Source organism: Trichosurus vulpecula, chromosome 3, assembly GCF_011100635.1.
Source record: "Trichosurus vulpecula isolate mTriVul1 chromosome 3, mTriVul1.pri, whole genome shotgun sequence".
NCBI classification, from domain to species: Eukaryota; Metazoa; Chordata; class Mammalia; order Diprotodontia; family Phalangeridae; genus Trichosurus; species Trichosurus vulpecula.
In genome coordinates this window covers 349,873,231-349,900,170 of record NC_050575.1, presented here as the reverse complement: position 1 = coordinate 349,900,170, position 26,940 = coordinate 349,873,231, and the positions used below count along the sequence as shown (strand labels likewise).

The 26,940-nt window shown below is 40.3% G+C and overlaps 1 protein-coding gene across 1 annotated transcript in view; it reads right to left on the bottom strand.

Annotated features, from left to right (window-relative positions):
• THADA (THADA armadillo repeat containing) overlaps positions 1 to 21,070 on the bottom strand; it is a 445,161-nt gene extending 424,091 nt beyond the window's left edge. Inside the window, exons 1-10 of the mRNA XM_036750973.1 lie at positions 20,989 to 21,070; positions 14,002 to 14,102; positions 13,359 to 13,453; positions 11,962 to 12,092; positions 9,986 to 10,134; positions 9,822 to 9,854; positions 9,410 to 9,458; positions 7,358 to 7,548; positions 6,508 to 6,602; positions 329 to 549 (exon numbers count right to left, since the gene is read on the bottom strand). Coding sequence (XP_036606868.1) covers positions 329 to 549; positions 6,508 to 6,602; positions 7,358 to 7,548; positions 9,410 to 9,458; positions 9,822 to 9,854; positions 9,986 to 10,134; positions 11,962 to 12,092; positions 13,359 to 13,453; positions 14,002 to 14,077 — 1,040 coding nt within the window. The 5' untranslated portion in view covers positions 14,078 to 14,102; positions 20,989 to 21,070. The remainder of the gene's footprint in view (positions 1 to 328; positions 550 to 6,507; positions 6,603 to 7,357; positions 7,549 to 9,409; positions 9,459 to 9,821; positions 9,855 to 9,985; positions 10,135 to 11,961; positions 12,093 to 13,358; positions 13,454 to 14,001; positions 14,103 to 20,988) is intronic.
• Between the last annotated feature and the right edge of the window lie 5,870 nt (positions 21,071 to 26,940).

The window sequence follows — 26,940 nt, the reverse complement described above, 5'->3', positions numbered from 1 at the left end:
GTAATATTCCACATCAGGAGAAGGTAAGCAATGATCTTAGAAGGTTGGGGAGACCTAGAGAGCCTCTATGGTAACTTAGGAGAAGACATGGAAAAGTCATAGGAGAGGTGTCACTACTTGCATCATTGGTGGGAACAATTCCAGCAGCTCCACTTGAGTATTTGAGTCCCCAAAACACACAACAAATATCTCCATTTGCCTTAGTTTCACACTATGGCAATCCTTACACAGACACCTAAAGATATTACTAAATCAGTTTGTTCAGCTTTCATTTTCTAGCTACTTCCAATCATGACCAGAGATGGTATGGAGCAGAAACTGAACTCACTGCAAGCTCAGGGTGAACAAAACACTGGCGATATCCAAAAGGAGCTTCTCTCCACTCCGGCCCATATTTCCATTCTTCCAGTTTAACATAGCCAAAGCCCCTTGACACAGGAAGAGGAGGGCTGGCCCAGGGATGTCCTCCACACACAGGCTTCCACAGCTACACATAAACCACTCGGGCACCCTGGAACTTCCCACTGAATGAAGAATCAAGTGGTTCACCTGGAAAAAATTAAATTAAATTAAATTAACACACAAGTTACCAAAAGATTCTTCCCAAAAAAGTTGCCAAAACAGTAAGTCCAAATCATATCTGCCCTGAAATTTTTGCCTAAAAACAAACACTAAAGAACACAGTAGAATATAAATTAGTAGCAGTCGCAGTAAAGACAACTCTTAAGGGCTTTTTCTTTTTCAAATGTTAAGCTTCTAGAAGGCAGGGACCATGTTGGTTTTCAAATACATGTCAGTACGGTGCCATCTACAGGCAGGTGTACAACAAATGCTCTGTGGAAACAATATAAGAAAGAGGCTGAATTCTGAATTTTCACTCAAACTCATGAGAACAAAAAATGAGCCTTGAAATAATAGCTGGCACACAGGCAAAGTCAAATGAAGAATCAAGATGCCTATCCACGTAACACGGACAAAGAAACAGCCTCACTAGAAGAAAAAGTGGTAGGCCCTTGACAAAATGGTTATTTATTGATTGGACTGATTGATTTAGACCTACAGTTAAAAGATTAGAATGATGACTATTTAGCTCTCCACTTCACTCTGTCTGAAAATACACAACCGACATGAAATTAAAAATAATTTGGTGGAAATTGAGGGGATGCCCTCAATAGCTGAACAAGTGGAACAAGTGGTGGTATATGAATGTAATGGAATACTATTGTGCTATAAGAAATGATGAGCAGGCAGACTTCAGAAAAACCTGGAAAGACTTCCATGAACTGATGCTGAGTGAAGTGAGCAGAACCAGGAAAACACTGTACGCGCTAACAGCAACATTGGACTAACTTTGATAGACTTAGCTCTTCTCAGCAATACAAAGATCTTAAGACAAGTTCAAAAGAGTCACAATGGAAAATGCTATCCACATCCAGAAAAAGAACTATGGAATCTGAATGGAGGCTGAAGAATACTATTTGCTCTCTTTTTAAAATTTCTTCTTGGGGGGCGGAGCCAAGATGGCAGCTGGAAAGCAGGGACTGACCTAAAACTCTCCCCCAGGACCCTCCAAACACCTATAAAAAATGCCTCTGAACACAAAACAGCAGAAGAAAGCAGGGCTCCAGCCCAGGACGGCCTGGATGGTCTCTGGGTGAGGTCTATAGCATGGACCTGGGAGCAGAGTGGAGCAGAGCAGAGCACAGCGTGGGCCGCGCCCGGACCAATCAGACCAGGAGCCAGGCGAAACAGGCCCTAGCACCCTGAATCAGTGAGCTGCAGCAGTTACCAGACTTCTCAACCCACAAACACCAAAGACAACAGAGAAGGTAAGTGGGGAAAAAACTACAGGGACAGAGTGAAAGGAGTTCACTGTTTAGCCACCGCCCCAGGGGCAGCCAAGGTGGTACAGCTACAGAACTACAGCTGCAGTTGCTTCCAGCCCCAGGCCCACTTGGTGGGAGGAATTAAGTGGCAGATCTGAGCGGGAGTGCAGAGAGTGCTCAGATCTGAGTAGTGGTCCGAGTTGGCAGTTCTTGGGGGAGGAGGTGCAGTTCTTGGGGGAGGAGGTGCACTGGTGTGGCAGAGCTTGCTGTGTAGAAAAAGCTCTGAAAACAACAGCGCAGCTCCTCAACCTTGGGACAAAGTACTCTACTCTACAAGCAGTCATATCCTGATAAAAAACTCAAGGGTCAAAAAGTTGGCTGGGAACATGGCCAGGCAGCGAAAACGCACCCAGATTCAGACTCAGACTTCGGAATCTTTCTTTGCTGACAAAGAAGACTAAAACATACAGCCAGAGGAAACCAACAAAGTCAAAGAGCCTACATCAAAAGCCTCCAAGAAAAATGTGAACTAGTCTCAGGCCATGGGAGAGCTCAAAAAGGAGTTGGAAAAGCAAGTTAGAGAAGTAGAGGAAAAATTGGGAAGAGAAATGAGAGTGAGGCAAGAAAACCATGAAAAACAAGTCAATGACTGGCTAAAGGAGACCCAACAAAATACTGAAGAAAATAACATCTTAAAAAATAGACTAACCCAAATGGCAAAAGAGCTCCAAAAAGTCAATGAGGAGAAGAATACCTTGAAAGGCAGAATTAGCCAAATGGAAAAGGAGGTCCAAAAGACCACTGAAGAAAATACTACCTTAAAAATTAGATTGGAGCAAGTGGAAGCTAGTGACTTCATGAGAAATCAAGATATTATAAAACACAACCAAAGGAATGAAAAAATGGAAGACAATGTGAAATATCTCATTGGAAAAACTAATGTCCTGGAAAATAGACCCAGGAGAGATAATTTAAAAATCATTGGACTACCTGAAAGCCATGATCAAAAAAAGAGCCTAGATATCATCTTTTAAGAAATTATCAAGGAGAACTGCCCTCATATTCTAGAGCCGGAGGGTAAAATAGAAATTGAAAGAATCCACCAATCGCCTCCTGAAAAAGATCCCAAAAAGAAAACTCCTAGGAACATTGTTGCCAAATTCCAGAGCTCCCAGATCAAGGAGAAAATACTGCAAGCAGTCAGAAAGAAACCATTTGAGTATTGTGGAAACACAATCAGAATAACCCAAGATCTAGCAGCTTCTACATTATGGGATCGAAGGGCTTGGAATATGATGTTCTAGAGGTCAATGGAGCTAGGATTAAAACTAAGAATCACCTACCCAGCAAAACTGAGTATCATGCTCCAAGGCAAAATATGGATTTTCAATAAAATAGAGGACTTTCAAGGTTTCTCAGTGAAAAGACCACAGCTGAATAGAAAATCTGACTTTCAAACACAAGAATCAAGAGAAGCACGAAAAGGTAAACAAGAAAGAGAAATCATAAGGGCTTTACTAAAGTCGAGCTGTTTTGCTTACATTCCTACATGGAAAGATGATGTGTATAATTCATGAGACCTCAGTATTAGGGTAGCTGAAGGGAATATACACATGTATGTATATATGCATACATACGTTTGTGTGTGTGTATGTATATATGTACACATATATATACACACACACATATGTATGTATATATATATATATAGACAGAGGGCACAGGGTGAGTTGAATACGAAGGAATGATATCTAAAAAAATAAACTCAAATTAAGGGATGAGAGAGGAATATATTGAGAGAGGGAGAAAGGGAGTGATAGAATGGGGTAAATTATCTCACATAAAAGTGGCAAGAAAAAACAGTTCTGTAGGAAGGGAAGAGAAGTCAGGTGAGGGGGAATGAGTGAATCTTGCTCTCACTGGATTTGACCTAAGGAGGGAATAACATACACACTCAATTGGATATCTTACCCCACAGGAAAGGAGGAAGGAGATAAAAAAGGGGGGATGATAGAAGGGAGGGCAGATAGGGGGAGGAGATAATCAAAAGCAAACACTTTCAAAAAGGGACAGGGAGAAAATTTAACAAAGGGGGATAGGACGGGAAGGATCAAAATATAGTTAGTCTTTCACAATATGAGTATCGTGGAAGGGTTTTACATAATGATACACATGTGGCCTATGTGGAATTGCATGCCTTCTCAGGGAAGGTGGGTGGGGAGGGAAGAGGGGAGAAAATTTGGAACTCAAAGTTTTAAAAGCAGATGTTCAAAAAAAAAAAAAAGTTTTTGCATGCAACTAGGAAATAAGATATACAGGCAATGGGGCATAGAAATCTATCTTGCCCTACAAGATAGTAAGGGAAAAGGGGATGGGGGGGAGTGGGGTGACAGAAGGGAGGGCTGACTGGGGAACGGGGCAATCAGAAAATATGCCATCTTGGAGTGGGGGGGAGGGTAGAAATGGGGAGAAAATTTGTAATTCAAACTCTTGTGAAAATCAATGCTGAAAACTAAAAATATTAAATAAATAAAAAAATTGTTTTTACATGTAACTGAGGAAAAATAAAATACTAAATAAATACAAAAAAACTTAAAAAAAAATTTATTCTTTCTCATGGTTTCTCCCATTGGTTTAATTCTTCTTTACAACATGACTAATGTGAAAATATGTTTAATATGAATGTATATGTATAACCTATATCAGACTGCACACCATCTTGGGGAGGGGGAGAAAATTTAGAACTCAAAATCTTATAGAAGTAAATGTTGAAGAGTATAAATAAACACATTTTTAAAATAAAGTACAAATTTGATTAAATTTATTTAAATGGCATTTAAAAAATTATCACACAAGTCCTTTTATTGCCTCCAAATCAATTATACAATGCCACAGACTAAATTATATCTTCACAGTCTGAAATAATGCTGCAATTTAAAATTATAGTAACAATGGATAAATTATCATATATGTGAGTCCAATGAGGACTGAAAGATATGTTCAACAGCAGATTATGTATTGAGATTATATATAGAAATTGATTATATGCGGACATTAATTATATACTGAAATCTATTAAATGCAATTTAAATTTTTTATAATGTGAATTTACACAACTCTGAATGAGCACTTTTCAATAAAAAAAAAATCAGAATCCCAACAATACCACAGCAACAACTAGAAACATGAGCAGGGTATTCCCAATGTGGGTACTCCCAGTGTGGGAGCTCCATTCAACAATTCAGTTCACAATCACCCATGACTTAATAGATATTTCTTATGTGATTAAAGCACATAGGTGTTATGTGATTTATCCAGGGGCACAGTGCTAAGAAGTATCAAAATAGGATTTGAACCCAAACTTTTCTCATTCCAAGCCCAGCATTCTACTTCTTATCCCATGCTACTTATATAAAAAACATATTACATGGAAAATATCATAAGCACTGATTAAGGAAGCTAAACTGTTTTGGGTGATTACAGGCCTCATTTTAGAAGCTCTGCAATGCTGTAGGACTTAAGAAAATCAGTGCATCATCTGCAAACAGGAGCACCTGGAGCCTTCGCCAAATATAAGGGCCTCCCTTCACGCATCTGGACTTTGTTCTGCACATCCTCCATGTCAATGATAAATACTATGCAGATCATACATGCCCTTGTTTTGTTTTGTTTGGTTTTGCCTCACTTGATATTAATAATCAGAGGGTCTTCAAATAAAGTCTTTTCATTTCAAAGACTCTTGTATGATTTTAACATAGGTACAGAAGATACCTAATTAGAGGAAGGTCTTTAAGGCAATGTTTTACTCTGCCAAATTAAATGCTTTTATTTTTCTTTTTAAATCAAACAAACATAACCACAGTGGGACACTGTATTCTCTTCTTTTGCCTCGGCTATGGTATGCAGTTGGATATAAAATCCATCATCACTACATATGTCTTATAAAGACACTGTGGAAGGATTTGAACTGAGCCTTTAATTGAATAGAAGAGTAGGCCAAATTACGTTTGGAAAATTGCACAATGCTTTTAATGATGCCAAACATCTCCCTAAAACAAAGGGATGTCTTTTAAACATCAATATACCCAGTTTATAAAAAGTTACAGTTGGAGATCATCCAAGGGAAAATGGAGAGGAGCCCTGGGGATGTGAGTAGTCTATAACATATTACCAATGAGGAATTTTGCAAAACAGAGAGATTTATAACCAGAAAATGAAGTACCTACATCAGTAGGCTCACAGATACAGAAAAATATCTAACTAAGTTCCAGAATGAAATATTTCCTATAAATATGACTGAAACAGTTAAATCATTTTGAATTCAAATGTTTTCTTTTGTAAGGAAATGCTGCACCTATTAAGAGAGTCACTAAAATATTTTGGAGGCAAATAAAAGTCCTTATTTCAAAAACACAGTAACATATGCATTGCCTTTGACACCCTTAAAAATACACTTGGGTTATATGGGTTAGTCTTCAATATTTAGCACACAGACATGGATAAATTACCACTATGCAGAAGAAATCTTAATTCTATATATTCTTAAATTTGTAAATGAAACTAACACCATCAGAAATTTGTTTTAATAAGAGAAACTTTAGATAACATATATACAAAACAATCAAATTATATTACATTTAACAATATTTAATTAGTACACCTTAAAGAAGGATCAACTCACCAAACCAGGTATCATTTCAGTTGTATCACACATAGTCTTAATGAGAAGAATAACGGCTAATCCAGATGTACTCTGAATATTCTGTAAGAGGTCATCTATTTGGCAGAAAAGTAGAGAGTGCTTATTAAAAAATATAAAAGTCTTCTTGAACAACTCCTTAAAAAAACATCAGTTTTGCCCACATGCCACACAGCAAGATAATGTAAGTAAGGCACGTTGAAAATGCTGAAGCCCTGGATAAGCATCAGCCCTTATAGAGAGGAACAGGAACTGCACCTCTGATTTCACTGGGAGAGGAAATTTCCAGATTGAGAACTTGCCTTTGTGAAAGTAGTAGCACCTTCTCTGCCATTCATGGCCTTGGGGAACTGTCTACACTGGCGCCCTATGGGCTGCCTACTGACTTAGAAAACCACAAATTAACATTATCTATGTTGTCTTGTATTTTTATTTATTTGGTTAGACATTTCTCAATTACACTTTAACCTGGTTCAGGCCAAACTCTGGCATTCGGTTGATTTCTGGTGCCTGAGAGTCATGCGCTTGACACCTCTGGTCTGGAGCACTGAGAGGTTAAGTGACTTGTCCACAGTCACACAGCCAGTATGTACCAGAGAGGGCCAGAACCCAGTTACTCCTAACTCCACAGCTAGCTCCCTAGCCACTATGTCACAATGTCTGCAAATTACCTCCCACCAAACTGCTACATTTGAAAGAAAATGGCAAATACGACAAAGAACCGTGATTTCCCTCTTTAAAATAATTTATTAGCAACCTATTTCAACAAAGTATTAGAGGCAATCTGATTAGCACATAATTACAGCTATCCTCTGAATATCGCTGTACTTACCATTCCTTAGGAACCTGGAGAAAATGCTCAGGAGGCCACATAGGCTTTGCCAAACTGGAGAACTGGGGACCTTCCAAAGATCTCCCTGACTGAGGTCTTGTACTTTCTGCACTAGCATCACAGAGACTCTAATGGCTATCAGCAAGTCATGCATCAACTCCGTCTGAGCAATATGGTTTCCAGTCAACTTTCTAAAGACAGAGAAAGATGACAACAACATGAAAGGAAATTTAAATAAAAGCTACGCCATCCCCCACCCCGTAAGAAAAACACTCATCCATTCAAAAGATGAAAAATATTCATGCCTTTTTACCAAAGGACTATAGGAAGACAACTTCCTTTAAATAAAACACTTCCTATTATCATTAGCCATACACTGATTCACTTACTTTCTACTTACTCTATGAGTCAAAGACTCTTTGCTTCTTTCACAACACTGAACAAAATTATATAACCAGGTATCAACCAACAATATCATCATGGATTGTGGGTCCAAGGACAAAGCCTACTGTGTGGGCAGCCTCACCCTTTCTATTTTCATTTAGATAAAATCTAGTTAAAACTAAATATGAATTAGACTGTAACCTCCTTGAGGTCAGGGACCATCTTTATTTGTATTTATTAGCATAGTGCCTGGCACACAGCAGGTGCTTAATAAATGTTGATTGACTGTGACTGACTAAGGGAATACTCAAAGGCAAAAGAAAAGGCAGGTTATGTCACAAAAGTATGACATTCAGAACAGATAGTGAGGAAAGAGGGAGGTAAATAGGGCTGTTGTAGCCAGTCAGCATACACACCCACACACACACCCCTATATGTATGTATGTATGCATGTATGTATGTATGTTTGTGTATGTATTAAATATGAATTAAATTATAAGCTCCTTGAGGGCAGGGACTGTCTGTATATTGTGTGTGTGTGTGTGTGTGTGTGTGTGTGTGTATATATATGTATATTGGCCTGTGACATCTTTATTTTTTAGCACCAGTGTGACTAACTCCCTACTTCTTCATTCCCTCCCAGCTATTTATCTCCTTGGCAGCTCCAACTACTTTCCCCTGCAAAAAGACAACAGGTCAATTGCCCGGATTGCCATAGCTCACAAATGCCTTGGTCCTCCATGAATGTCTTGCTTTTGAATGTTTTAGTCAGCTAATAGGCCAAAGAGAACTTGCTACAGTAACAGAGAAGTCCTAACTTCTGCCAGACTAAGGGCTCTACCAATTATGAATCTTCCAGAATTTTTCCCAGATTATTTACAATAATTTTTCTTCTCAGAAAGAGGTGCTTTTTGCTGAATCATCATCAATAAAAAGTAAAATCGATTGCAAATTAAATTATCTGTATTTAATTACGAACAAAAAATACTAGGAAACAAACCACCAAGTGGGGTCCATTTATTACCATTCCCTCTAGAAATAACCATATAATGATCAAATGAGATAATAATCATGAAGCACTTAGCACAGGGCCTGAGCTATAGTAAGCACCATATAAATGTTTATTACTGTCGTTGTTATATCTTCCAGGAGAGACAGAATGATCAACATACACCAAAATGCCAGATCCCTGAGTGTCACCTCTCTGAGACTTTTGGCAAAAAGTGTTTTACCTCTTTAGTTGGCATACATGAAATGAAAGGCCAGCCAGGAAGGCCTAACCACCTCTCTGCCACTACCAATGGGCAGCTGACCACCACCAGGGATTATACTAGCGGGGTGGGACTTATTACTACTTTTATATCCCAAATACCTAGCGCACTGCCTGCTCCCAGTAGGGCCGTAATACATGCTGCTGGGATGCATAATGGTGGAAAAATGTAGGATATATACATACATACATATATGTATGTATGTATGTATTACATAATGTTGAAAAAAATATGGACACCTCTGCCAGAGGGGAAGTCTGTCTCTGCTTCTGTTTCACCTCTCTTTTTAGGGGTGTGTGTGTATCTCTCTCGCTCTCTCTGTCTCTCTCCCTCTCTCTCTATCTCTCTCTCTCACACACATACACACACACACACACACACACACAATGCATTTTACCTATTTTCTTCTGGTATTTCAACTAGAACCTTCTGTAGAAACCGAAGAACTGAAACAAAGAACATGTAATTAAAGAACAGCATGACCCCCCCTCCCCATGATAAGATTAAAAAACAAAAAAACAAACCACAAACTAAAACCTATTGACTAAGGTATTAATTTTAGCATATGAAAAATGTTATATTACACTCTACCTACATTTGCACACCTTGGTTTCTATCTCAAAGTGTATAGTTTTTCAGGAGGGAGCAGCAAGGGCCCCTCCCTCCCCCCACCAAGGTACCTATTTCCCTTCTTCTTCCTAATCCAAAGGAAGCACGCAGTCAGCAGCGATCAATTTTTTTTTTATGATTTTATAATTCATTTTTATATTTATTTTCCTCAACATGAAAATTCAGTAACTGGCTCTTACCATCTTTAAACAGGTTCATAACACTTGTCCTACCTGTAGGAAAGATAAACCCCAACAACCAATATTAGCATAATTTTAAATTTCCACTGTAGGTCTTATGATACAAATTGAGAATTGTAGCCAAAGACAGCAGCAGAATATGAAAATACCAAACGCCCTCTTACCCAGGTTAAAGTTCTCCACGCAGGAGGCGATGTTGTCAATGACTTTCCTGTAAGAATACACGTCAGTACTTTTCAGTTCTTCTTGAAGACAACAGGTGAAGCTACGTACAGCATCAGCAAAAAATGGTTCAGGGAGGCCATTTAGTGAGCTAGAAGGAAAAAACAGAAAAAGGAAAAGTCTAAGAACCAAGCACCACATGAGTCCCTATAACTGGGTGGACCACATTGTCCCTCCTACTCAATGAGCTCCACTAGCTTCCCCAAGTCTTCTAGGGCGAAAGATAAGCTCCATGATGCGGCATTTAAAGCTCTTCCCTTTCCTACATTTCCAGCCTTATGTCAATCTCCTCCAGGAGCCCTAGAGTGCAGCCATATTAGCCCGGATATGCTTCATATACAACATTCTATCTGTCACGTCTATGCCTCTGAGCTTGTGGGTCCCATGCCTGTAATGCTCTCTCTCCTCATCTGTAACTTCTGGAATTCCTGGTTTACTTCAAGACTCAACCCAAGCGGGACTTTCTGCACAAGACCCTTCCTGGTCCTACCCAGCTACTAACGCTGTCCCTCCCCAAACTACCTTAGGTTCATTCTGCATATATTTTAAATGCAGCATCCATTCATATATAAGCTCCCCGTGGGCAGAAATTGTTTCCCTTTTGACTTTGTATGGCCTCACAAAGTAACAAGCACATAACAGGTGCCAAATAAACACTTACGGACTGGAGTAAAATCATACTGAAATAGGAACTTCTATAGATATAATCTACATGGATTTATTCATATAGTGAAACCTAGCATGTACCTATAATATGATCTGAGAGTCAGGTGAAAGGGTAGCCCCCACCCTCAAAATGTTGCCCTTACCCAAGTATTATTGAAATCTAAAATTCTACTTTTAGAGAGCCATTCCTTAGATTTAGTTTCCCTGAGATATTATTTTTACAAGACAAATAATTTCTAGGAAGTCTAAAAATTTTCTGTTGATAGCAGAGAGTCAAGTAGCATTGGGCCCCAGAAGACACTGAAGGAAGAAGGGAAAGGTCCCAGAAGCTGCAGGGAAGTTTCAATACAAGCTTTAACTACTTTATCATTTTCCCAAGGACCAGTCCTCAGAGTCACTTAAAACTGAGACATGTATCGCTACCATATCTATGTAAGGTTAAGAAAACCATCATTTTCAGTCCCAGTCCAACTAGACGAAGTATGTTTAGTCCAGACAACTAAAATCAAGCCACCCTTGGGGGGGAAAGGAAAATTGGAGTGATGCTGGTTGTTCCTTTCTTGATCAGAAAATGCACTCCAGCACAGATGTATGCCAAGGTCCAGAGGCTTCCACCATTCTTTGGGGCATGACGGGTGAGACGGTAATAGAGTCCCATAGCCAAAGAACAGATCTAAGACCTCTAGTGTAACTTTCTTTGCTGATTCTAGAGCACACCTTACTCCAAGAAGAGTTTCCATAGGAAGTGTCAAAATGTGTAAAGTCTGGGCTCAGAAAGCAAACACATTCTCTGGTGCTGAGACACTCACTTGGCAGAGAATCACTGATGTCATGGGTATTTCTACTGCCTAGTGGAGGCTTCCTAGCCAGGACCCCATAGAGATCAATGCAGGAAGCGCTCTCCACTCAGACAATGTAGCCTTGTAAACACTTGGCCATAGGTTTGAAAAGTCCCCAAAAGAAACAAGTTGAATGTCAAACATGAGAACTTTTTTTCTCCTCATCTAAGAGGAGAAACTGCAACTATCCAGGCATCAAATCAATTATAATAACAAGAATAAAAAGTTGTAAACATGCAGCCCTACAGTTAAAATGGAATTCAGAAGACAAAATAACATAAACCCAGCATTTGAAATGTAAATAGAATTAGTAATTTAGTTCCATTTTAACTGGCCAATAAATTACCTTTAAATATCAAATTACCTTCTTCTTCAGGTAGGCCATCACTATTATTAGTCTCTTTTTTTCTTACCTTGCCAACACTTTCTTCAAAGGGTTCTTTGGGCTCACGGAAAAATAAATACGTCCTAAAATATCCAAGCAACTCTGAAAGATGGGATCACATGCCTGATGCCTATCTATCTTCTCCAGCAAAGGCACAATCTGTGAGAGAGGAAAAAATATCAAGACCAAGTGAAAAATCCAAAAATATCATCTGGGTGAGAAAACATCTGATTGGTCATGATGAGAATCTCCCAACCACTCCAAAATAATGGAAATTATAGTTGTTAAATAGCTTCCCTTTCATTAAGGGTACCGAGTGAAATGCATGTATTGTGCTAGAATAGAGGATCATGGGACTATAGGATTTAAAGCTAGAAAGATGGGGTCTTAGCAAACATTAAATTTTTCCCTTAAAAAAAATAGATTGTTACCCCAATGTTAACATTTCACTTAACACAGAAATATCAAAACACATTATGGTGACAATTAAAAAAAGGTTGGAGAAACATGACTTCTGGGTAATTTAATCATTTTATCAATAAGGCCAGCACGTTTATTAATAAAAGGATGGTCATTTGGCTGTCTCTCTTGGACCAAAGACAATCATGGCGGTGGGCTCACAATTTATATACCCTATGAAGAGCAGGTGTTCAATGAGGGGCTGGAAGTGACATCATGTCAAAAATATCTCTGTATTCAGACCACCCTAACTCTATACTCAGACAACCCGGCAGCCTAGGGTTTTCTAGACAAAAGGATCTGTCTCCACCCAAAATGGAGTAAAGCACAATGGACTTCCCTACCTTCGAATAAATTCGTTGTAAAGTTGGGTGGGATCTGACCAAGATAGAGGGGAGTTACTTCAATTTCACTATCAGTAATATCCTTCAAAAGTTGGAACTTTTTAAAATCAAGAATTTGAAAGAGAGAGCTCTGAATCTCCCTGAGGTATTGGTTCTTAATAATCATTTCTCTCATCATTTAGATTCAAATGCTAAAAGCTTGCTTTGGAGCACAAACGATACTAACGTTAATATCTTAGATAACATACAATGTAATTTTTTTTTAAAATGTTGCAAGGAATGTTAATCCAAACTGGATTTTCCCCCCATTAAAAAAAAATAGTATTTCATATACTCCAAAGGCCTGAGAAGTGGTCTAGCCATCCTCTCTCATTTATAGGTCCATCTTCAGGTGAACCCTAAATATGGTATCCATCACTCATCATTTAGGAGATTAATGAAGCAACAACTGGAACTACCTTGGTGTTCAGAAAAGTCCCATAGTGGCTACAGTGTGGGTTGGTACTAAGGAGCACACAATGGCTTTAGAAGATTCTGAACCAAAGAGGCTAATTCCTTTTTTAAAAAAATCATATGATATGGTATTCTAGGAGGTGCAACCCTAGACACAGTTAAGCCTTACCTGTTTAATATAATGGATCTGGACTAGTCCATCAGTGAGCTGTACACAGTGTAACAACAAGGAAGCAAGGTTCTCCCCTTCGGCATCAGCAAATGCTAAATAACACACAAAAGACATTTTTTCTGTGACTTCCATAAGATGTAAATTGTGTTTCTAATCTAAATTATAAAGAACTGGATATTTATAAACTAAAAATGTAGGCCTTCTTAATCTGTATATGATATTTTAAAGTAACAATCTGACTGGCAATATATAGAGAAAAAGACAGTAATACAATTCAACACGATAATAATTCACACGTATATAGCACTTGGAGATTTAGGAAACGCTTTTCTTCCAAACCACTCTATGAAATCAGGGGCACAATTATCATTATCCACATTTTACACATAGAGAAACTAAGGCTCAGAAGAATAAAGTAACTTACCCAGAGTAAGTAGACAAACCCAGATCCTGTCTTTGTAAATCTGGTGGTCTTTCCTTTATACTATGAGTCATCTTTAACATTTGCTGACTCAGAAAACCCATGTTTGTAACACCCCCTATAGACTCCCTAGACATATTTGAAAATGCTTACAAATTAGGACAGAAGGACATTAAACAAGCATCAAACATTAAACAGGCAGAAAAAGAAAACACTCACATCTCAACGTTTCAACGTCCTGGTGACCAACAATCAATGCAGTAACCTGAGTATCTTTTTTCTTCTTTAAAACCATTTTGGAGAAATTTAAATAGTATATGCTGTAAGAAAGAAGAGTTTTAAAATTTATTTGTTTTGTTTTTAACATCAGACCTGCTGGAGAAGTGGTTCAGAAATAATTTATTAATTACTGCTAAATGTTGGTTTAATGTAATCTAGCATTTCTGTTAAGGTCAATCTGTTTCAACATATGGCAACACACAGCATGATTTCACCTTATTTAAAATTATACAATCTAATACCTTATTAAATTTAGGATCAAGTTCTCCTCTAGTTCAAATTACCCAGTATTTGCTGGCTTTGTTATTGATGCCTTAGTAAAGGGTTTTACAAAGTTTTGCAAAGTGCTAATCATGTTATTTCATTTGACTTCCACAAGAAAGATGGAAATTTGAACATATCTTTGAAGCTGAAGGAATGATACCAAAAGCATCTGAAAGTAAAAATGGGGGTTGATCTGGGAAAAGGGAAGTTGGTCCAAATCAGAGGAGTCAGAGCTGAACGGAACCCTTAAGAGGTACAGAGAAGTAATTTGCCTAAGACCACACAAGTAGGAACAGAATTGGGATTCAAACCCCAAAGTCTGCTTGGTATTCCAAAATCAGCCCTCAATGAGGCAGCTGGGCTTTTGATTGTTCTGACAGAAGAAAGAACCAGAGGGCCAGGTGAGACACTTCATGGTGGCCCTGAGAGGGTCTGTCCTCTCTGGAGGGCTTTCTCTCTGGGCCTGGGATGTTCTTCCTTGAGCAGTGGGTGTCCCTGGCACAAGTCTGCATCAAGCACAAAGAACATGGGGGGAGAGGGTGGAAATTCTGCAGCTGTAGATTGAAAACCAAGCAGTTCCTCGTCTCTCACAGTGCTTGCAGATGTTGTGGGACCAGACTGATAGTGAGGTTCCAGAGGCCAGTTAGAAATCATCCTCAATCCTATTCAGAGGATCACAAAATGTGAGACTTGGAAGGGACCTCGGCTGCCATCTTGCCTAACCTCTATCCGAAAGGAGACTCTATTATAAGATGGTCATCCAGCACCGGCCTGAAGGCCTCTAAGGAAGGGAATCCACCATCTCCTGAGGCAGTTGTTCCACTCTTGGGTAACTCTTTCTGTTAGAAATTTTTTCCAAATATCAAGCCAAAATTTACCTCTGAAACTTCCATCCACTGTTCCTGGTTTGTTGTCTAGAGCCAAAGAGAAAAGTGTTATCCCTTCTCCATGTGACAGCCCTTCAAATAAAGCTCTGAGCCTTCTCTTGTCCAGGCTCAACATCCCAGTTCCTTCAACTAGCCCTGAGAGGACAAGGCCTTTCCCCAGCCTGGCTGCCCTCCTCTGGATACTCTCCACCAACGTCCTTCCTAATCTGTGGCACCCAAATTTGAACACAGTTTTACAAATGAGGTCCAGGGTGGGCAGAGGACAGCGGGACCATGGCTTCCCCGTTCCTGGAAGCTATACCTCTCAAGGCAACCCAACTGCAGTGGCCTTTTCAACTACCACATCACAACGCTGACTCATACTGAGCCTGAAGGCCACCAAAAGCCCCAGATCTCTGTCAAACTGTCGTCTAGCCAGGTCTCCTCTTACATTTCACTCGTGACAGATTTTTTTTTTTACCCAAATATAAGACATCACATGTACTTCTACTAAATTTCATATGCTTAGATTCAGCTCCAGGCTGTAGCCTATCGAAATCCTCTTGGCTCCTTGTAGCTCCTGACAACTACGGAGGGTGATAGCTCTCCCTCCCAGTACCATGTCATCCACAAATTTAGATAAGTATCCCATCTGTGTCCCCATCCAAAGGAATGATAAAAGTGACACACAGCACAGAACCACACCTAGATCCCTGGGGTACTCCACTGGAGGCCTCCCGCCACATCAGCAGCAATCTCTCAATAGCCACCTTTTGAGTTCAGCCATTCGACAATCCATTGCTACCAAAATGGCCTTAAGCACTTTGTTGAAAGCTCCGCTGAAGTCTAAGCAAACTACACCCATAATATTCCCCTCACCTACTAATGTATTAATCCTGACAAAAAAGGAAAGGAGCTTGGTCTGACATGGCTCTTTTTAATCATCACTCCCCTTTCAAGATGTTCACCAACTTTCTCTTTAAGGATCAGAATTTTTCCAGGAACAGAAGTCAAGGTCAACAGCCTACAGTTTGTGCTCTTCCCTTTTTTGAAAATCAGGACAACATTCGCCCTTCTCCAGTGCCATGGTTCCCCTCGCCTTTTTCTATGGTCTTTCAAATATCACTGAAAGTCACTCAGCAATCACAGGTGCCAATTCTTTCAGTGCCCGAGGCTATGGTCCATGGGAGCCAAGTGATTCAAAGTCACAGGGGCAGTTAGGTGCTTTCTATCTCCTTGTTTATGTTTGTTATGTGGGCTGTCAGCTGCTCATTAGTCATTTTTTTAGCCTTCAGAGTGAAGGTCATTCTCCTTTGCAGACAAAACTTAAAGAATTGAGCGGCTCAGCCCTTCTCTGTTGTCAGTTACCATCATTCTGTTCATACCAAATGAGGCTCCATCCCTTCTCTGAGCCTCCAAATGGAACTTCAAAAAAAATTTTCTTAATAAAGTTTTTGTCATCCTTAGGATCCCTCACCAGCCCCAGCTCATTCTGAGCGTTACTGTTCCTGACGCTATGTATGCAGGAACATGCCATGCTCTTGTATTCATCCTCTGTCACCTGCCCTCACTTCCATCTGCTAACAGGCCAGACCTGACTCATGCTAGCAGCCCAGGCTTGAGAATGAACAAAATGAGACACTCAGAGAACATATGACAGTTAACACAGGGTAGTTAATTGGGCCTGGAAGTGAATGGAGATTCAGCAAGGATGCAGTTGGACTTGGCTTTGCCCATGCTGGTCCACAGCCTAAGAAAGGAGCAAGTGACTTATGGCCTGGCTTCTTTTGCATTCAATCCCCTCAGCAGAGGAGGTACTGGCAACATTCCAAGGCTTTAGTCCTCTGAGCCAATTAAGTCTTGAGGACTGTTTCAATATCTTTTAAGGAAAAAGGGCTAGACCCTGTAGAGGACAGCCTTGGATAATGCTCCTACCATACACTTCTATATATTTTTTTAAATCTAAGTTGCATGTCATTGTTGTCGTTCAGTCATTTCCATCGTGTCTGACTCTTCATAACCCCATTTGGGGTTTTCTTGGCAAAGATACTGGAGCGGGTTGTTATTATCTTCTCCAACTCATTTTACAGATGAGAAACTGAGACAAAGAGGGTTAAGTAACTTGCCCAGGGTCACACAGCTAGTAAGTGTCTGGGATCACATTTGAACTCAGGAAGAGGAGTCTTCCCGACTTCAGTCCCAGCACTCTAACCCATATGCCACCTAGATGCCCTCTGAGTTGTATACAGGGCCTGAATATTAAAGATCATATGATAAGAAAATTAGAAGAGAGCAGATCATATATTTTCCCAACTATGGCCAGAAGTGATTCTGTAACCAAACAAAGGATAGGGGCAATTATAAAAGATAAAATAGATAACTTCAATCACATGAAATACAAAAGCTTTAGCATAAACAAAATGAATGAAACTAGGATAAGAAAGGACACTAACAACTGCGGGGAAACTTTATAGCAAATAACCCTGCTAAGAGCCTAAAATCCAAGATACGTGAGTAACCGACATAACTATATAAGATCAAAACTCATGCTCCAATAGATAAATGGTCAAAGAATATGGATGAATGATTCTCAAAATAATTTCAAACTACTAAGAATCATATGAAAGAATGCTCCAAACTATTTATAAGAGAGATGCAAATTTCCCAAAATTCTGAGGTCTCATCTAATACCCAACAGATTGGCAAAGCGGAAGTCAACGTTGGAAGGAAAGATCAGTATACTAATGCACTGCTAGTCAAGTGGAGAATTGAACATTCTGGAAAGCAATTTGAAATCTGCAAAGAAAGTGAACAAAATGTTTGACCCAGAGATTTCACTGCTAGGCACATACAGGAAAGAAGGAAGGAAGGAAGGAAGAGAAAGAGAGAATCACCAAAATATTTATGGAAGCACTTTTTACCATAGCAGAGAACTACAGTATAGGGGAACGGCTAAACAAGTTGTGGCACAGTAATGTAATGGAAAATTACTGTATTCTAAGAAACAATGAATATGATAGATATAGAGAAACATGAGAAAACTTGTATGCAAATTTTTGCAACTGATGCAAACTAAAATAAGCAGAACCAGGTAGACAGACAATTCATTCAATGAGAGTGATAATGTAAATGAAAAGACCTGAATGCTCTGAATTTATAATGATCCAGATTAGGCCCAAAGAAAAGATCCTGAGAAGATACCTGTCCCTCTTTTTTTTTAAGAGACAGGAGACTATGAGTATAAACCACTATATATAATATCAGACTTTTTTGATTTATTAGCTAGTTTCATTGAACTGTTTTTCTTTCCTCTTTTTCTTTGTTACAAGGAGAGAAAAGAAAATGTAAATGACGTTAACAATATATCAATAATATTTTTTAATTTAAACTGATTCCGTGCTTACACACCAATCTTTTCAAACGAATCTCCCTTTTACCCTTCATTGCAACTATTTTTCTTTGTGTCTTCAGAATTTCTTTCCTGAGTACCTCCTGTCCCTCCTGGATGACTTCCTCTACAGCATTTTACTTCATGGGACCCTATCTATGCTTCCTGTGAACCCTTTGATATCTGCTTTCCCAAAATCGGGGCCACGTGTCAGACCATGCCTCTTTTTCTCTATCACAAACTATGGAGTAGTCACTTCTCATGCAACCAGCTTCTCCTTATTAGTGAGAATAAGATTCAGAACACGATTTCCCCTCACTTGTTCCATGGCCTTTTGAAAGATGAAATCACCATTAATACAAGTCATTATCTGTTCTACTTCTGGACGAGGAAGCTCTCGTAGTTTCCTGGATAAATGAAATTCCCCATCCCTACGATATCGTGCCTCTGTGCCAGGTTTGTGATCCATTTCTCAAACTCCTGATTTATTTCCTCATTCCATCCAGGCGGTCTGAATTATACTCAAATGGCAAAATCACTCCGTTTCTCCCTCCACTGATCATCACCCAAACAGTCAATCAATAAGCATTTATTAGCCCCTACTATGTGCCAGGCACCGCGCTAAGGGCTGGGGATACAAAAAATGGCAAAAGTCAGTCCCTGTCCTCGAGGAACTCACAATGTAATGGGAGAGGCAACATGCAAACAAATAAGCTGTGTGTAGGATGAAAAGGAAATAATCAACAGAAGGAGGGCCCGAGAGGGAAAGGGAAAGGCTTCCTGTAGAAAGCAGAATTTTAGCTGGGGCTTGAGAAAAGCCAGCGAAGCCTGGAAGCAGGAGATGAGCATTCTAAGCAAGGGGCACAGCCAAGGGGAATGGCCTGTGTCTGAAATTCCCTCACAAGTACACTTCTTAATGCACAAAACTATTCCCACTTTTACCTGCTGGGTGGTTCAGTGAATAGAATGTTGGACCTGGAGTCAAGGAGATGGGAGTTCAAACCTGGCCTCAGACACTTATTAGCTGCGTGACCCTGGGCAGGTCAATTAACCTTCAGTTTCCTCCTAATTGGTCCCCCTACCTCACATACCCCCCCCTTCAATGTATCTTATAAAGGGCTGCCAAAGCAATTTTCCTAAAGCACAGGTTCTATTGTGTCACTCCCCTATTCAATCAACAGCAATCAATACCTTTAAATTCCCTAAGGAATCTACATGAACTCCTGTTTTGGCTCCAGAAAATGTCCAAGAGGTCCCTTTAGGCAGTTTATAAATCCACCAATGCTTCAACATACATTTCTTAAGGACTTACACTGGACCAAGCACTTTATTAAGGGCTGATGAAAAGGAAGATAAAAAATGAGATCCTCAATGGAAGAAAATGTACGTTACCTAGTGTGGGAGACAATATGAAAACAATTGTGTAAATACAATATATACCTAGCATAAATGGAAAGAAATCTTGGAGAGGAAGACACTGGCAGTTGGGGGACCAGGAAGACCTCTGGCAGGAAGATAGGAATTGGGCTGAAAGTGGAAGTGAGGAGACAGCATTCCAGGCATGAAGGGCGGCCAGCCAGTACAAGTGCAGATAGAGTACTTCATCCATGCCAGGATCTGCAAACAGACCAGTGTGGCTGGATCATAGGATGCATGGAGCTGGGTAAAGTGTAAGAAAACTGGAAATGGTGGTATTAGGCCTGTGTTGTGACCAGCTTTAAACTCCACAAGTTACAGGGAGCCTCTGGAGTTTAGTAGGCGGATGGGGGAATCAAAACGGCAGCTAGGTGGCAGATACAGTACTGGCCTTGGACTCCCCACAACTCATCTTCAAGAGTTCAAATCCAGCCTCAGATATTCATTAGCTATGGGTCAGTCACTTAGCCCTCTCTGCCTCAGTTTCCTCACTTGTAAAACGAGCTGGAGAAGGAAATGGCAAATCTACTCCAGCACCTTTTGCCAAGAAAACCCCAAATGAGGTCATGAAGAGGTGGGCAAGGCTGAACAATGATTTTTTTTTTCAAAAGATGGTCCCTATGTATATTGATCAGGACTGTTTGTCTAATAGAAGTGCGTACTGAGGTCCTGCCAAGGGGGTCAAACTGCATACAGGATTCCCCTCTCCAGGTGCTAAAGGACCACTCTCTGCCCCAACCCCGGGGGCCCACGTGCGCCCTCAGCAACCTTCCTCCCAGAAAAGTTCGGGGACACGTGGCTGGGAGGGTAATAAACAAGGGTCTCCCAGGAAACCCGAGAGCCCGGAAGTCACGCGAGCGCCCCGTTCTCGCGATGCTAAGATACAGGATTTGGCGAACACGCTTCACGCCGCGATTCCCAGTTAACCGGCGGAGGAACGCAACGGCCGGACGGAAGGGCGCCAGGCGGGGATAGCGTCCTACGCCAGCGTACCTCGTAGTCCTGGGCGTCCGTGTGAAGAGGCGCCGCTGTCTCGAAGGGGCCCACGCGCTTGCCGCCCGCCGTGGAGGGGCCTCGAGCGGATCCCCCTTGCGCGCGTGGAGGCGTCAGGCCGGCGGGGTCTGGGAGATGGGAGGTGGATTCGCCTGACTGGCGGAGGGAAGAGCCAATCAGGAGTTTAGAATGGCCTCTAAACGTCGCTAGGAGGCGGGCCCTCGGGCGTAGTTCGTTTGAGACTCTGAATTTAAAGGGGGTGGGGAAGGGTGCTCAGGTGGGCAGTGACTTAGGACCCCACCCACCCTAGTCCGGTCAGCGTTCTCTGCTATAGAGTCCGGGCGAATCCCGACTTCTGTCTTCCCTTGATCGACTTAACTTGCGGGTGTCCTGGTGCCCGGGTTTACCCGGTTAAGAGACATTTGAAATAATTGCAAAGCGCCTAGCACAGTGCCTGGGCACGTAGGAAGCACTACTAAACGTTACTTATCGTTACTATGTTTATTATTATACCTAGTCAGCAAGCCCACTAAGTGCCAGCCGAGTGCAACCCCTTCCCTCAAGCAGCGTGCATTCCGTAGGCGGAGACACCACCTCTGCGTGTATGTTCCAGAAGCCGTAATACTTACGGTTGAGCCTGCACTAAGACTTTTGTGACACCCTATATAAAATAAATTCTGCCTGCCCTAAGACTTTTGGGACACCCTATATAAAATAAATTCTGCCTGCCCTAAGACTTTTGGGACACCCTATATAAAATAAATTCTGCCTGCCCTAAGACTTTTGGGACACCCTATATAAAATAAATTCAAGGTAATGGGGGCGGGGACAGACTCAACAGCTAGTGGACTCTAAGAAAGGCTTTGGATAAGCCTGAAGTCTCGGTCTTCTTAATAAGGTCAGGGAAGTTTTCTCACAGACCTAATTGCTTCAAACAACTTAAGAACAAGCTAAATCGGGCAGGAGCCAAAGTCAGAATGTTCGTGAAAATGAAAAGCCATTGGCTTCTACGTTCTGTCAGGGCAATAGAGCAATTTGTATTTTATCCTAAGTTCTGTCGAGAATAACACTTTGAAAACAGAAGAGTGGGAAATAAACTTTTTTTTTGCCAGATTGTTATGTATGTATGTGTGCATGTAGGCCTTTAAAAAAAAATATTAAGACTAGTTGGGTAAGGAAAATTGGTACAGTGTAGCTGGGAAGATGTACAGTATTTTTTCTTTATAAACAGAAGTACACAAATAATTTTAGTTTGGTCATCTTGCTGACCACTGGTTTTGGAATTCATCTTGTTTTGAAGGCTATCCAAAGAGTGCTGGCTTTTTGTCAGCTGCTGCCAGCTAAAAATCATGAAAACACAATTCTAATCGTGCTCCATCTTTCCCCGATCTTCACTTATCTGTTCTGCCCACTGAAAGAAGTCTAAATGCCTGGAATACAAGCCTCTGTCTCCATCTGGTCCCTACCTATCTCTCCAACCCTATCCCCAGTTATTCCGTTTCACAAACCAATCATACCACAAGCATTAAGCACCTACTATGTGCCGGGAACCATGCAGGGTTCTGAGAATACTAATAGAGGAATACTCAATCCTTTTCTCCAAGGAGTTTATGTTTTACTGGGGAAAACAACACGTACACATATAAATAGACCTAAAATAGATACAAAATAAATACAAGGCTATAAGGAAGGGGGATTTGGGTTTGGCCTGTAGGGGAGTAAGAAAAGGCCTCACGTAGGATGTGCTTGAGCTGAGTTTTGAAAAAACGGATTCTAAGAGACAGAGGTTGAGAGAGGTTGCCCCCTAGCCATGGAGACAGCATGAGACTTACAATGTTGTGTGTGAGGGACAACAGGCCAGTCTAGCTGGAATGTGAGGCATGAAAGGCTGGAACCAGTCTGTATGTAAAGTACCTTAAATTCCAAACAAATTTATATTTTATCCTAGAGGCAGTAGGGAACTAGTGGATCTTCTTGAGCAAGAGAGTGGCTTAGTTCTGTGCTTTAGTAATATAACTTTGACCCAACAAACTAATATTTACTATTTTTCTAAAGTACTCAGTGACCTCTTACTTTTGTTTACTTCAGACATAACTCAACCCCCCATCTAAAATCTCTGCCTTCAAGGCTCAAAATCAAATGTCACTTCTTCCATGAGCTCTCCCTAATGAACACTTCCCCCCTCACCCCCAAAGATTTTTTTTTGCAGTGAAGGATGGATTTGATCTAATGCCTAGGAACAATAGTTAGATGTCATCTGGAGGCAAATTTAGGCACAATGAAAGGAAAAACTTCCATCAATCCCATTTGTTAGTCTCCACAAACCTATCTCCCTGCAAAATCAAATCATCTCTGAAGCACATCTCAGTTACCCTGACCCTGGGGCTCCTCCCAGACCCTGTATTTAAGGAGGCAGGCCAGGGCAGACACCTCATCATTTCCCTTTGGGACTTCGTTTACTTTCCCCATCCTCTCTCCTTTTTCAGAGGGGTGTGTGTGTGTGTGTGTGTGTGTGTGTGTGTGTGTGTTTCTCCATTAGACTGTAAGCTCCTCGAGAACAGGGGCGGCTGTCTTTTGCCTTTCTTTTCATCCTGATCACTTAGCACTGTGCCTAGCACATAGTAGGCCCTTGATAAATGTTTATTGATTATTGACTTTTCCCACCTTGTGGGTTTTCTCTCGTTGTAGCTCTTCTAGCAGAGTGTGGATTGCCATTTATGAGGGGAGAGGGCAGGCTGTAGTAAGGATTTGGGTGGGTGGGATATGGATTGCACTAGATGAGCAATGAGGTCCCTTCTAATTCTACAATTCTGTTGTTTCCCCCAGTAGAAAGTAATCCCCTGAAGAGCAGGAACTGTTTTGTATGTCTTTATATCCACAGTGCCTGGTAGATACTTGTTTAGTAAATGTGTTCTGTGCTTTGTGATCCCAAAGACCTGGACTTTTGTGGCAACCAGGGTTTGGGGATCATTAAAACACTTTCCAGTTTCCCCAACGTGATTCATTAATTCAACCAGCATATATTTGCCAATTGTGTGCCACACATATAAGCCAGCCCTGTCTTTTCTCTCCAATTCTGGACCTATCTTCGTCACCTGTGTTTGCCACACTGATGGATCTAAAACTATATTATAAAGCAGCAGTCATCAAAATTACTTGGTATTGATTAAGAAATAGAGTGATGGATCAGTGAAATAGGTTAGGTATACAAGACACAATAGTCAATGACTACAGTAATCTACTGTTTGATAAACCCAAAGAGTCAGGCTTCTGGAATAAGAACTCAATATTTGACAAAAACTGCTGGGAAAACTGGAAAATAGTATGGCAGAAACTAGACATAGACCAACATCTTACACTATATACCAAGATAAGGTCAAAGTGGGTGCATGATGTAGACATAAAGGGTGATACCATAAGTAAGTTAAGAGAGCAAGGAATAGTTTACCTGTCAGATCTATGGAGAAGGGAGGAGTTTATGACCAAACAAGAGTTAGAGAACATTATGAAATGTGAAAAAGAGTTTTGATTACATTAAATTAAAAGGGTTTTGCACAAATAAAGCCAATGCAGGCAATATTAGAAGGAAAGCAGAAAGCTGGGAAACAATTTTTCCTGCCAATATTTCTGATAAAGGCCTCATTTCTAAAATATATAGAGAACTGAGTCAAATTTATAAGAATACAAGTCATTCTGCAGTTGATAAATGGTCAAAGGATATGAACAGGGAGTTGTCAAGAAAAATCAAAGCTATTTATAGTCAAATGAAAAAATGCTCTAAATCACTATGATTAGAGAAATGTAAATCAAAACAACTGAGGCACTACCTCATCTATCAGATTGACTAATATGACATCAAAGGAAAATAATAAATGTTGGAGAAGATGTGGGAAAATTGAAACATTAATGCATTGTTGGCGGAGTTGTGAACTGATCCAACCATTGTGGAGAGCAATTTGGAAACTATGCCCTAAGGGCTATAAAACTCTGCATACCCTTTGATCCAGCAATATCACTAGTAGGCCTATAACCCAAAGAGATCATAAAAAATGGAGAAGGACCCCACATGTACAAAAATATTTATAACAGCTCTTTTTGTGATGGTTAAGAATTGGAAGTTGAGGGGATGCCCATCAATCGGGAAATGGCTGAACAAGTTGTGGTATAGGAATATAATGGAATACCATTGTGCTCTAAGAAATGGGGAAGATATGGACTTCATTATAACCTGGAAAGACTTACCGTATTTCCCCATGTATAAGATGCACCTTAATTTTGGGACCTGAAACTTGAAAAAAAAATGTATTACATAAAGTTATTGAACTCAAGTTTCATTCATCATAAAATTCATATAATAATACGATGAAATTGAAGGACCTTCTGCTCATAGCTTTCAGGCATCTTTTGGGCAAGTCTGATGCGTGTACGCATGCTTAGTCCATTCCGTTTCATGAACCTGAAACACCAATTGTGTCCTCCTTTGAAATCAGTAACTTCTTTTTCATCAGCAATTCTTCTTGCCTCATGCTGACCCATCTTTGTGGACACAGGAATTCCAATTGTCCTTCAATCCATATCTTCAATTCCCTCTCGAAATCAGGCCTTTTTTGCTGACTTGCCTCTCATGGCCTTCTTCTGTGATGGTGTTTTCTTCTTCCCATAGCCAGTGATGGTGTTTTCTTCTTCCCATAGCCAGTCTCAGATTGTTTTCTCAGTTGGAGGAGCACATACGTTCAGCAGCACGATTTCCATTCACTTTTGCAAACTGGATCACTTTTAACTTGAATTCAGCACTGTATGAAAATCTTTTCTGAGACGTTTCCGGGCAGAACGTGGCAAAACGTAACCTAATATACTGGTAACAAATGCAAAGCAATAAGCGCAAAGACAACAAGCTCAAAAAAGCAGGAAATGCAAGTAAAAAAATATACGAGTGCAAAAACAAGGGCAAAAAAGTGGGAAATGCAAGTTAAAAAAAATCTACAACCACTGTATAAGATGTACCCAGTTTTTAGACCCCAAATTTTTTGGGAAAGGGTGCGTCTTATGCATGGGGAAATATGGTACACGAACTGATGCTATGTGAGGCGAGCTGAACCAGGAGAACATTGTACACAGTAACAGCAACATTGTGTGATGATCAGCTTTGATAGACATGGTTCTTCGAAGCAACACAGTGATCTAAGATAATTCCAAAACACTCAATGGAAAATGCTATTCAGACCAGAGAAATAACTGTGGAGTCTGAATGCAGATGGAAGCACACTATTTTCTCTCTTTTATTTTTTTTTTTGTTTTTTCTTTCTTGTGATTTTCCCTTTTGTTCTGATTCTTCTTTCACAACATGACTAATGTGGAAATATGTTTAATATGAGTTTACATGTATACCTTTCTCAGATTGCCATCTTGGGGAGGGGAAAAGGGAGAAAGGGAGGGAGAAAAAAACTTGAAACTCAAAATCTTATAAAAGTGAATGTTGAAAACTAAAAAGTAAATTTTTAAAAAAGATTTACATATTGAAGCACAAGCTGTTTATCCAACTCTGCAATGCACACTACAATATAGCCACTTTGGTTTTCTGGCTGTTCCTACACTAGATATTCGAACTCCTGTCTCCATACCTTTGTACTGGCTGTCTTCCATGTGGAATGCTCCTCACTTCTGCTTCATAGAATATTTTGTTTCCTTCAAGATTCAGCTAGAGCACAGTCTTCTACATAAAGCCTTTACTGATACCCTCAGCAGCAGCTCTGTCCTTGAATTTATTATATATACATTTTGTATATAAGGTTAGAATGTAAGCTTTTTGAGGGCAGGGATGATTTCATTTTCCCCTTTGTACCCAGAGCCTGGCATAGAGTAGACACTTAAATGCTTGTTGATTGAATTTCATGGTATGGACAAGATTAATTTTTCATCTACTTATTTTATTGCAAGATTCTAATTATCTTA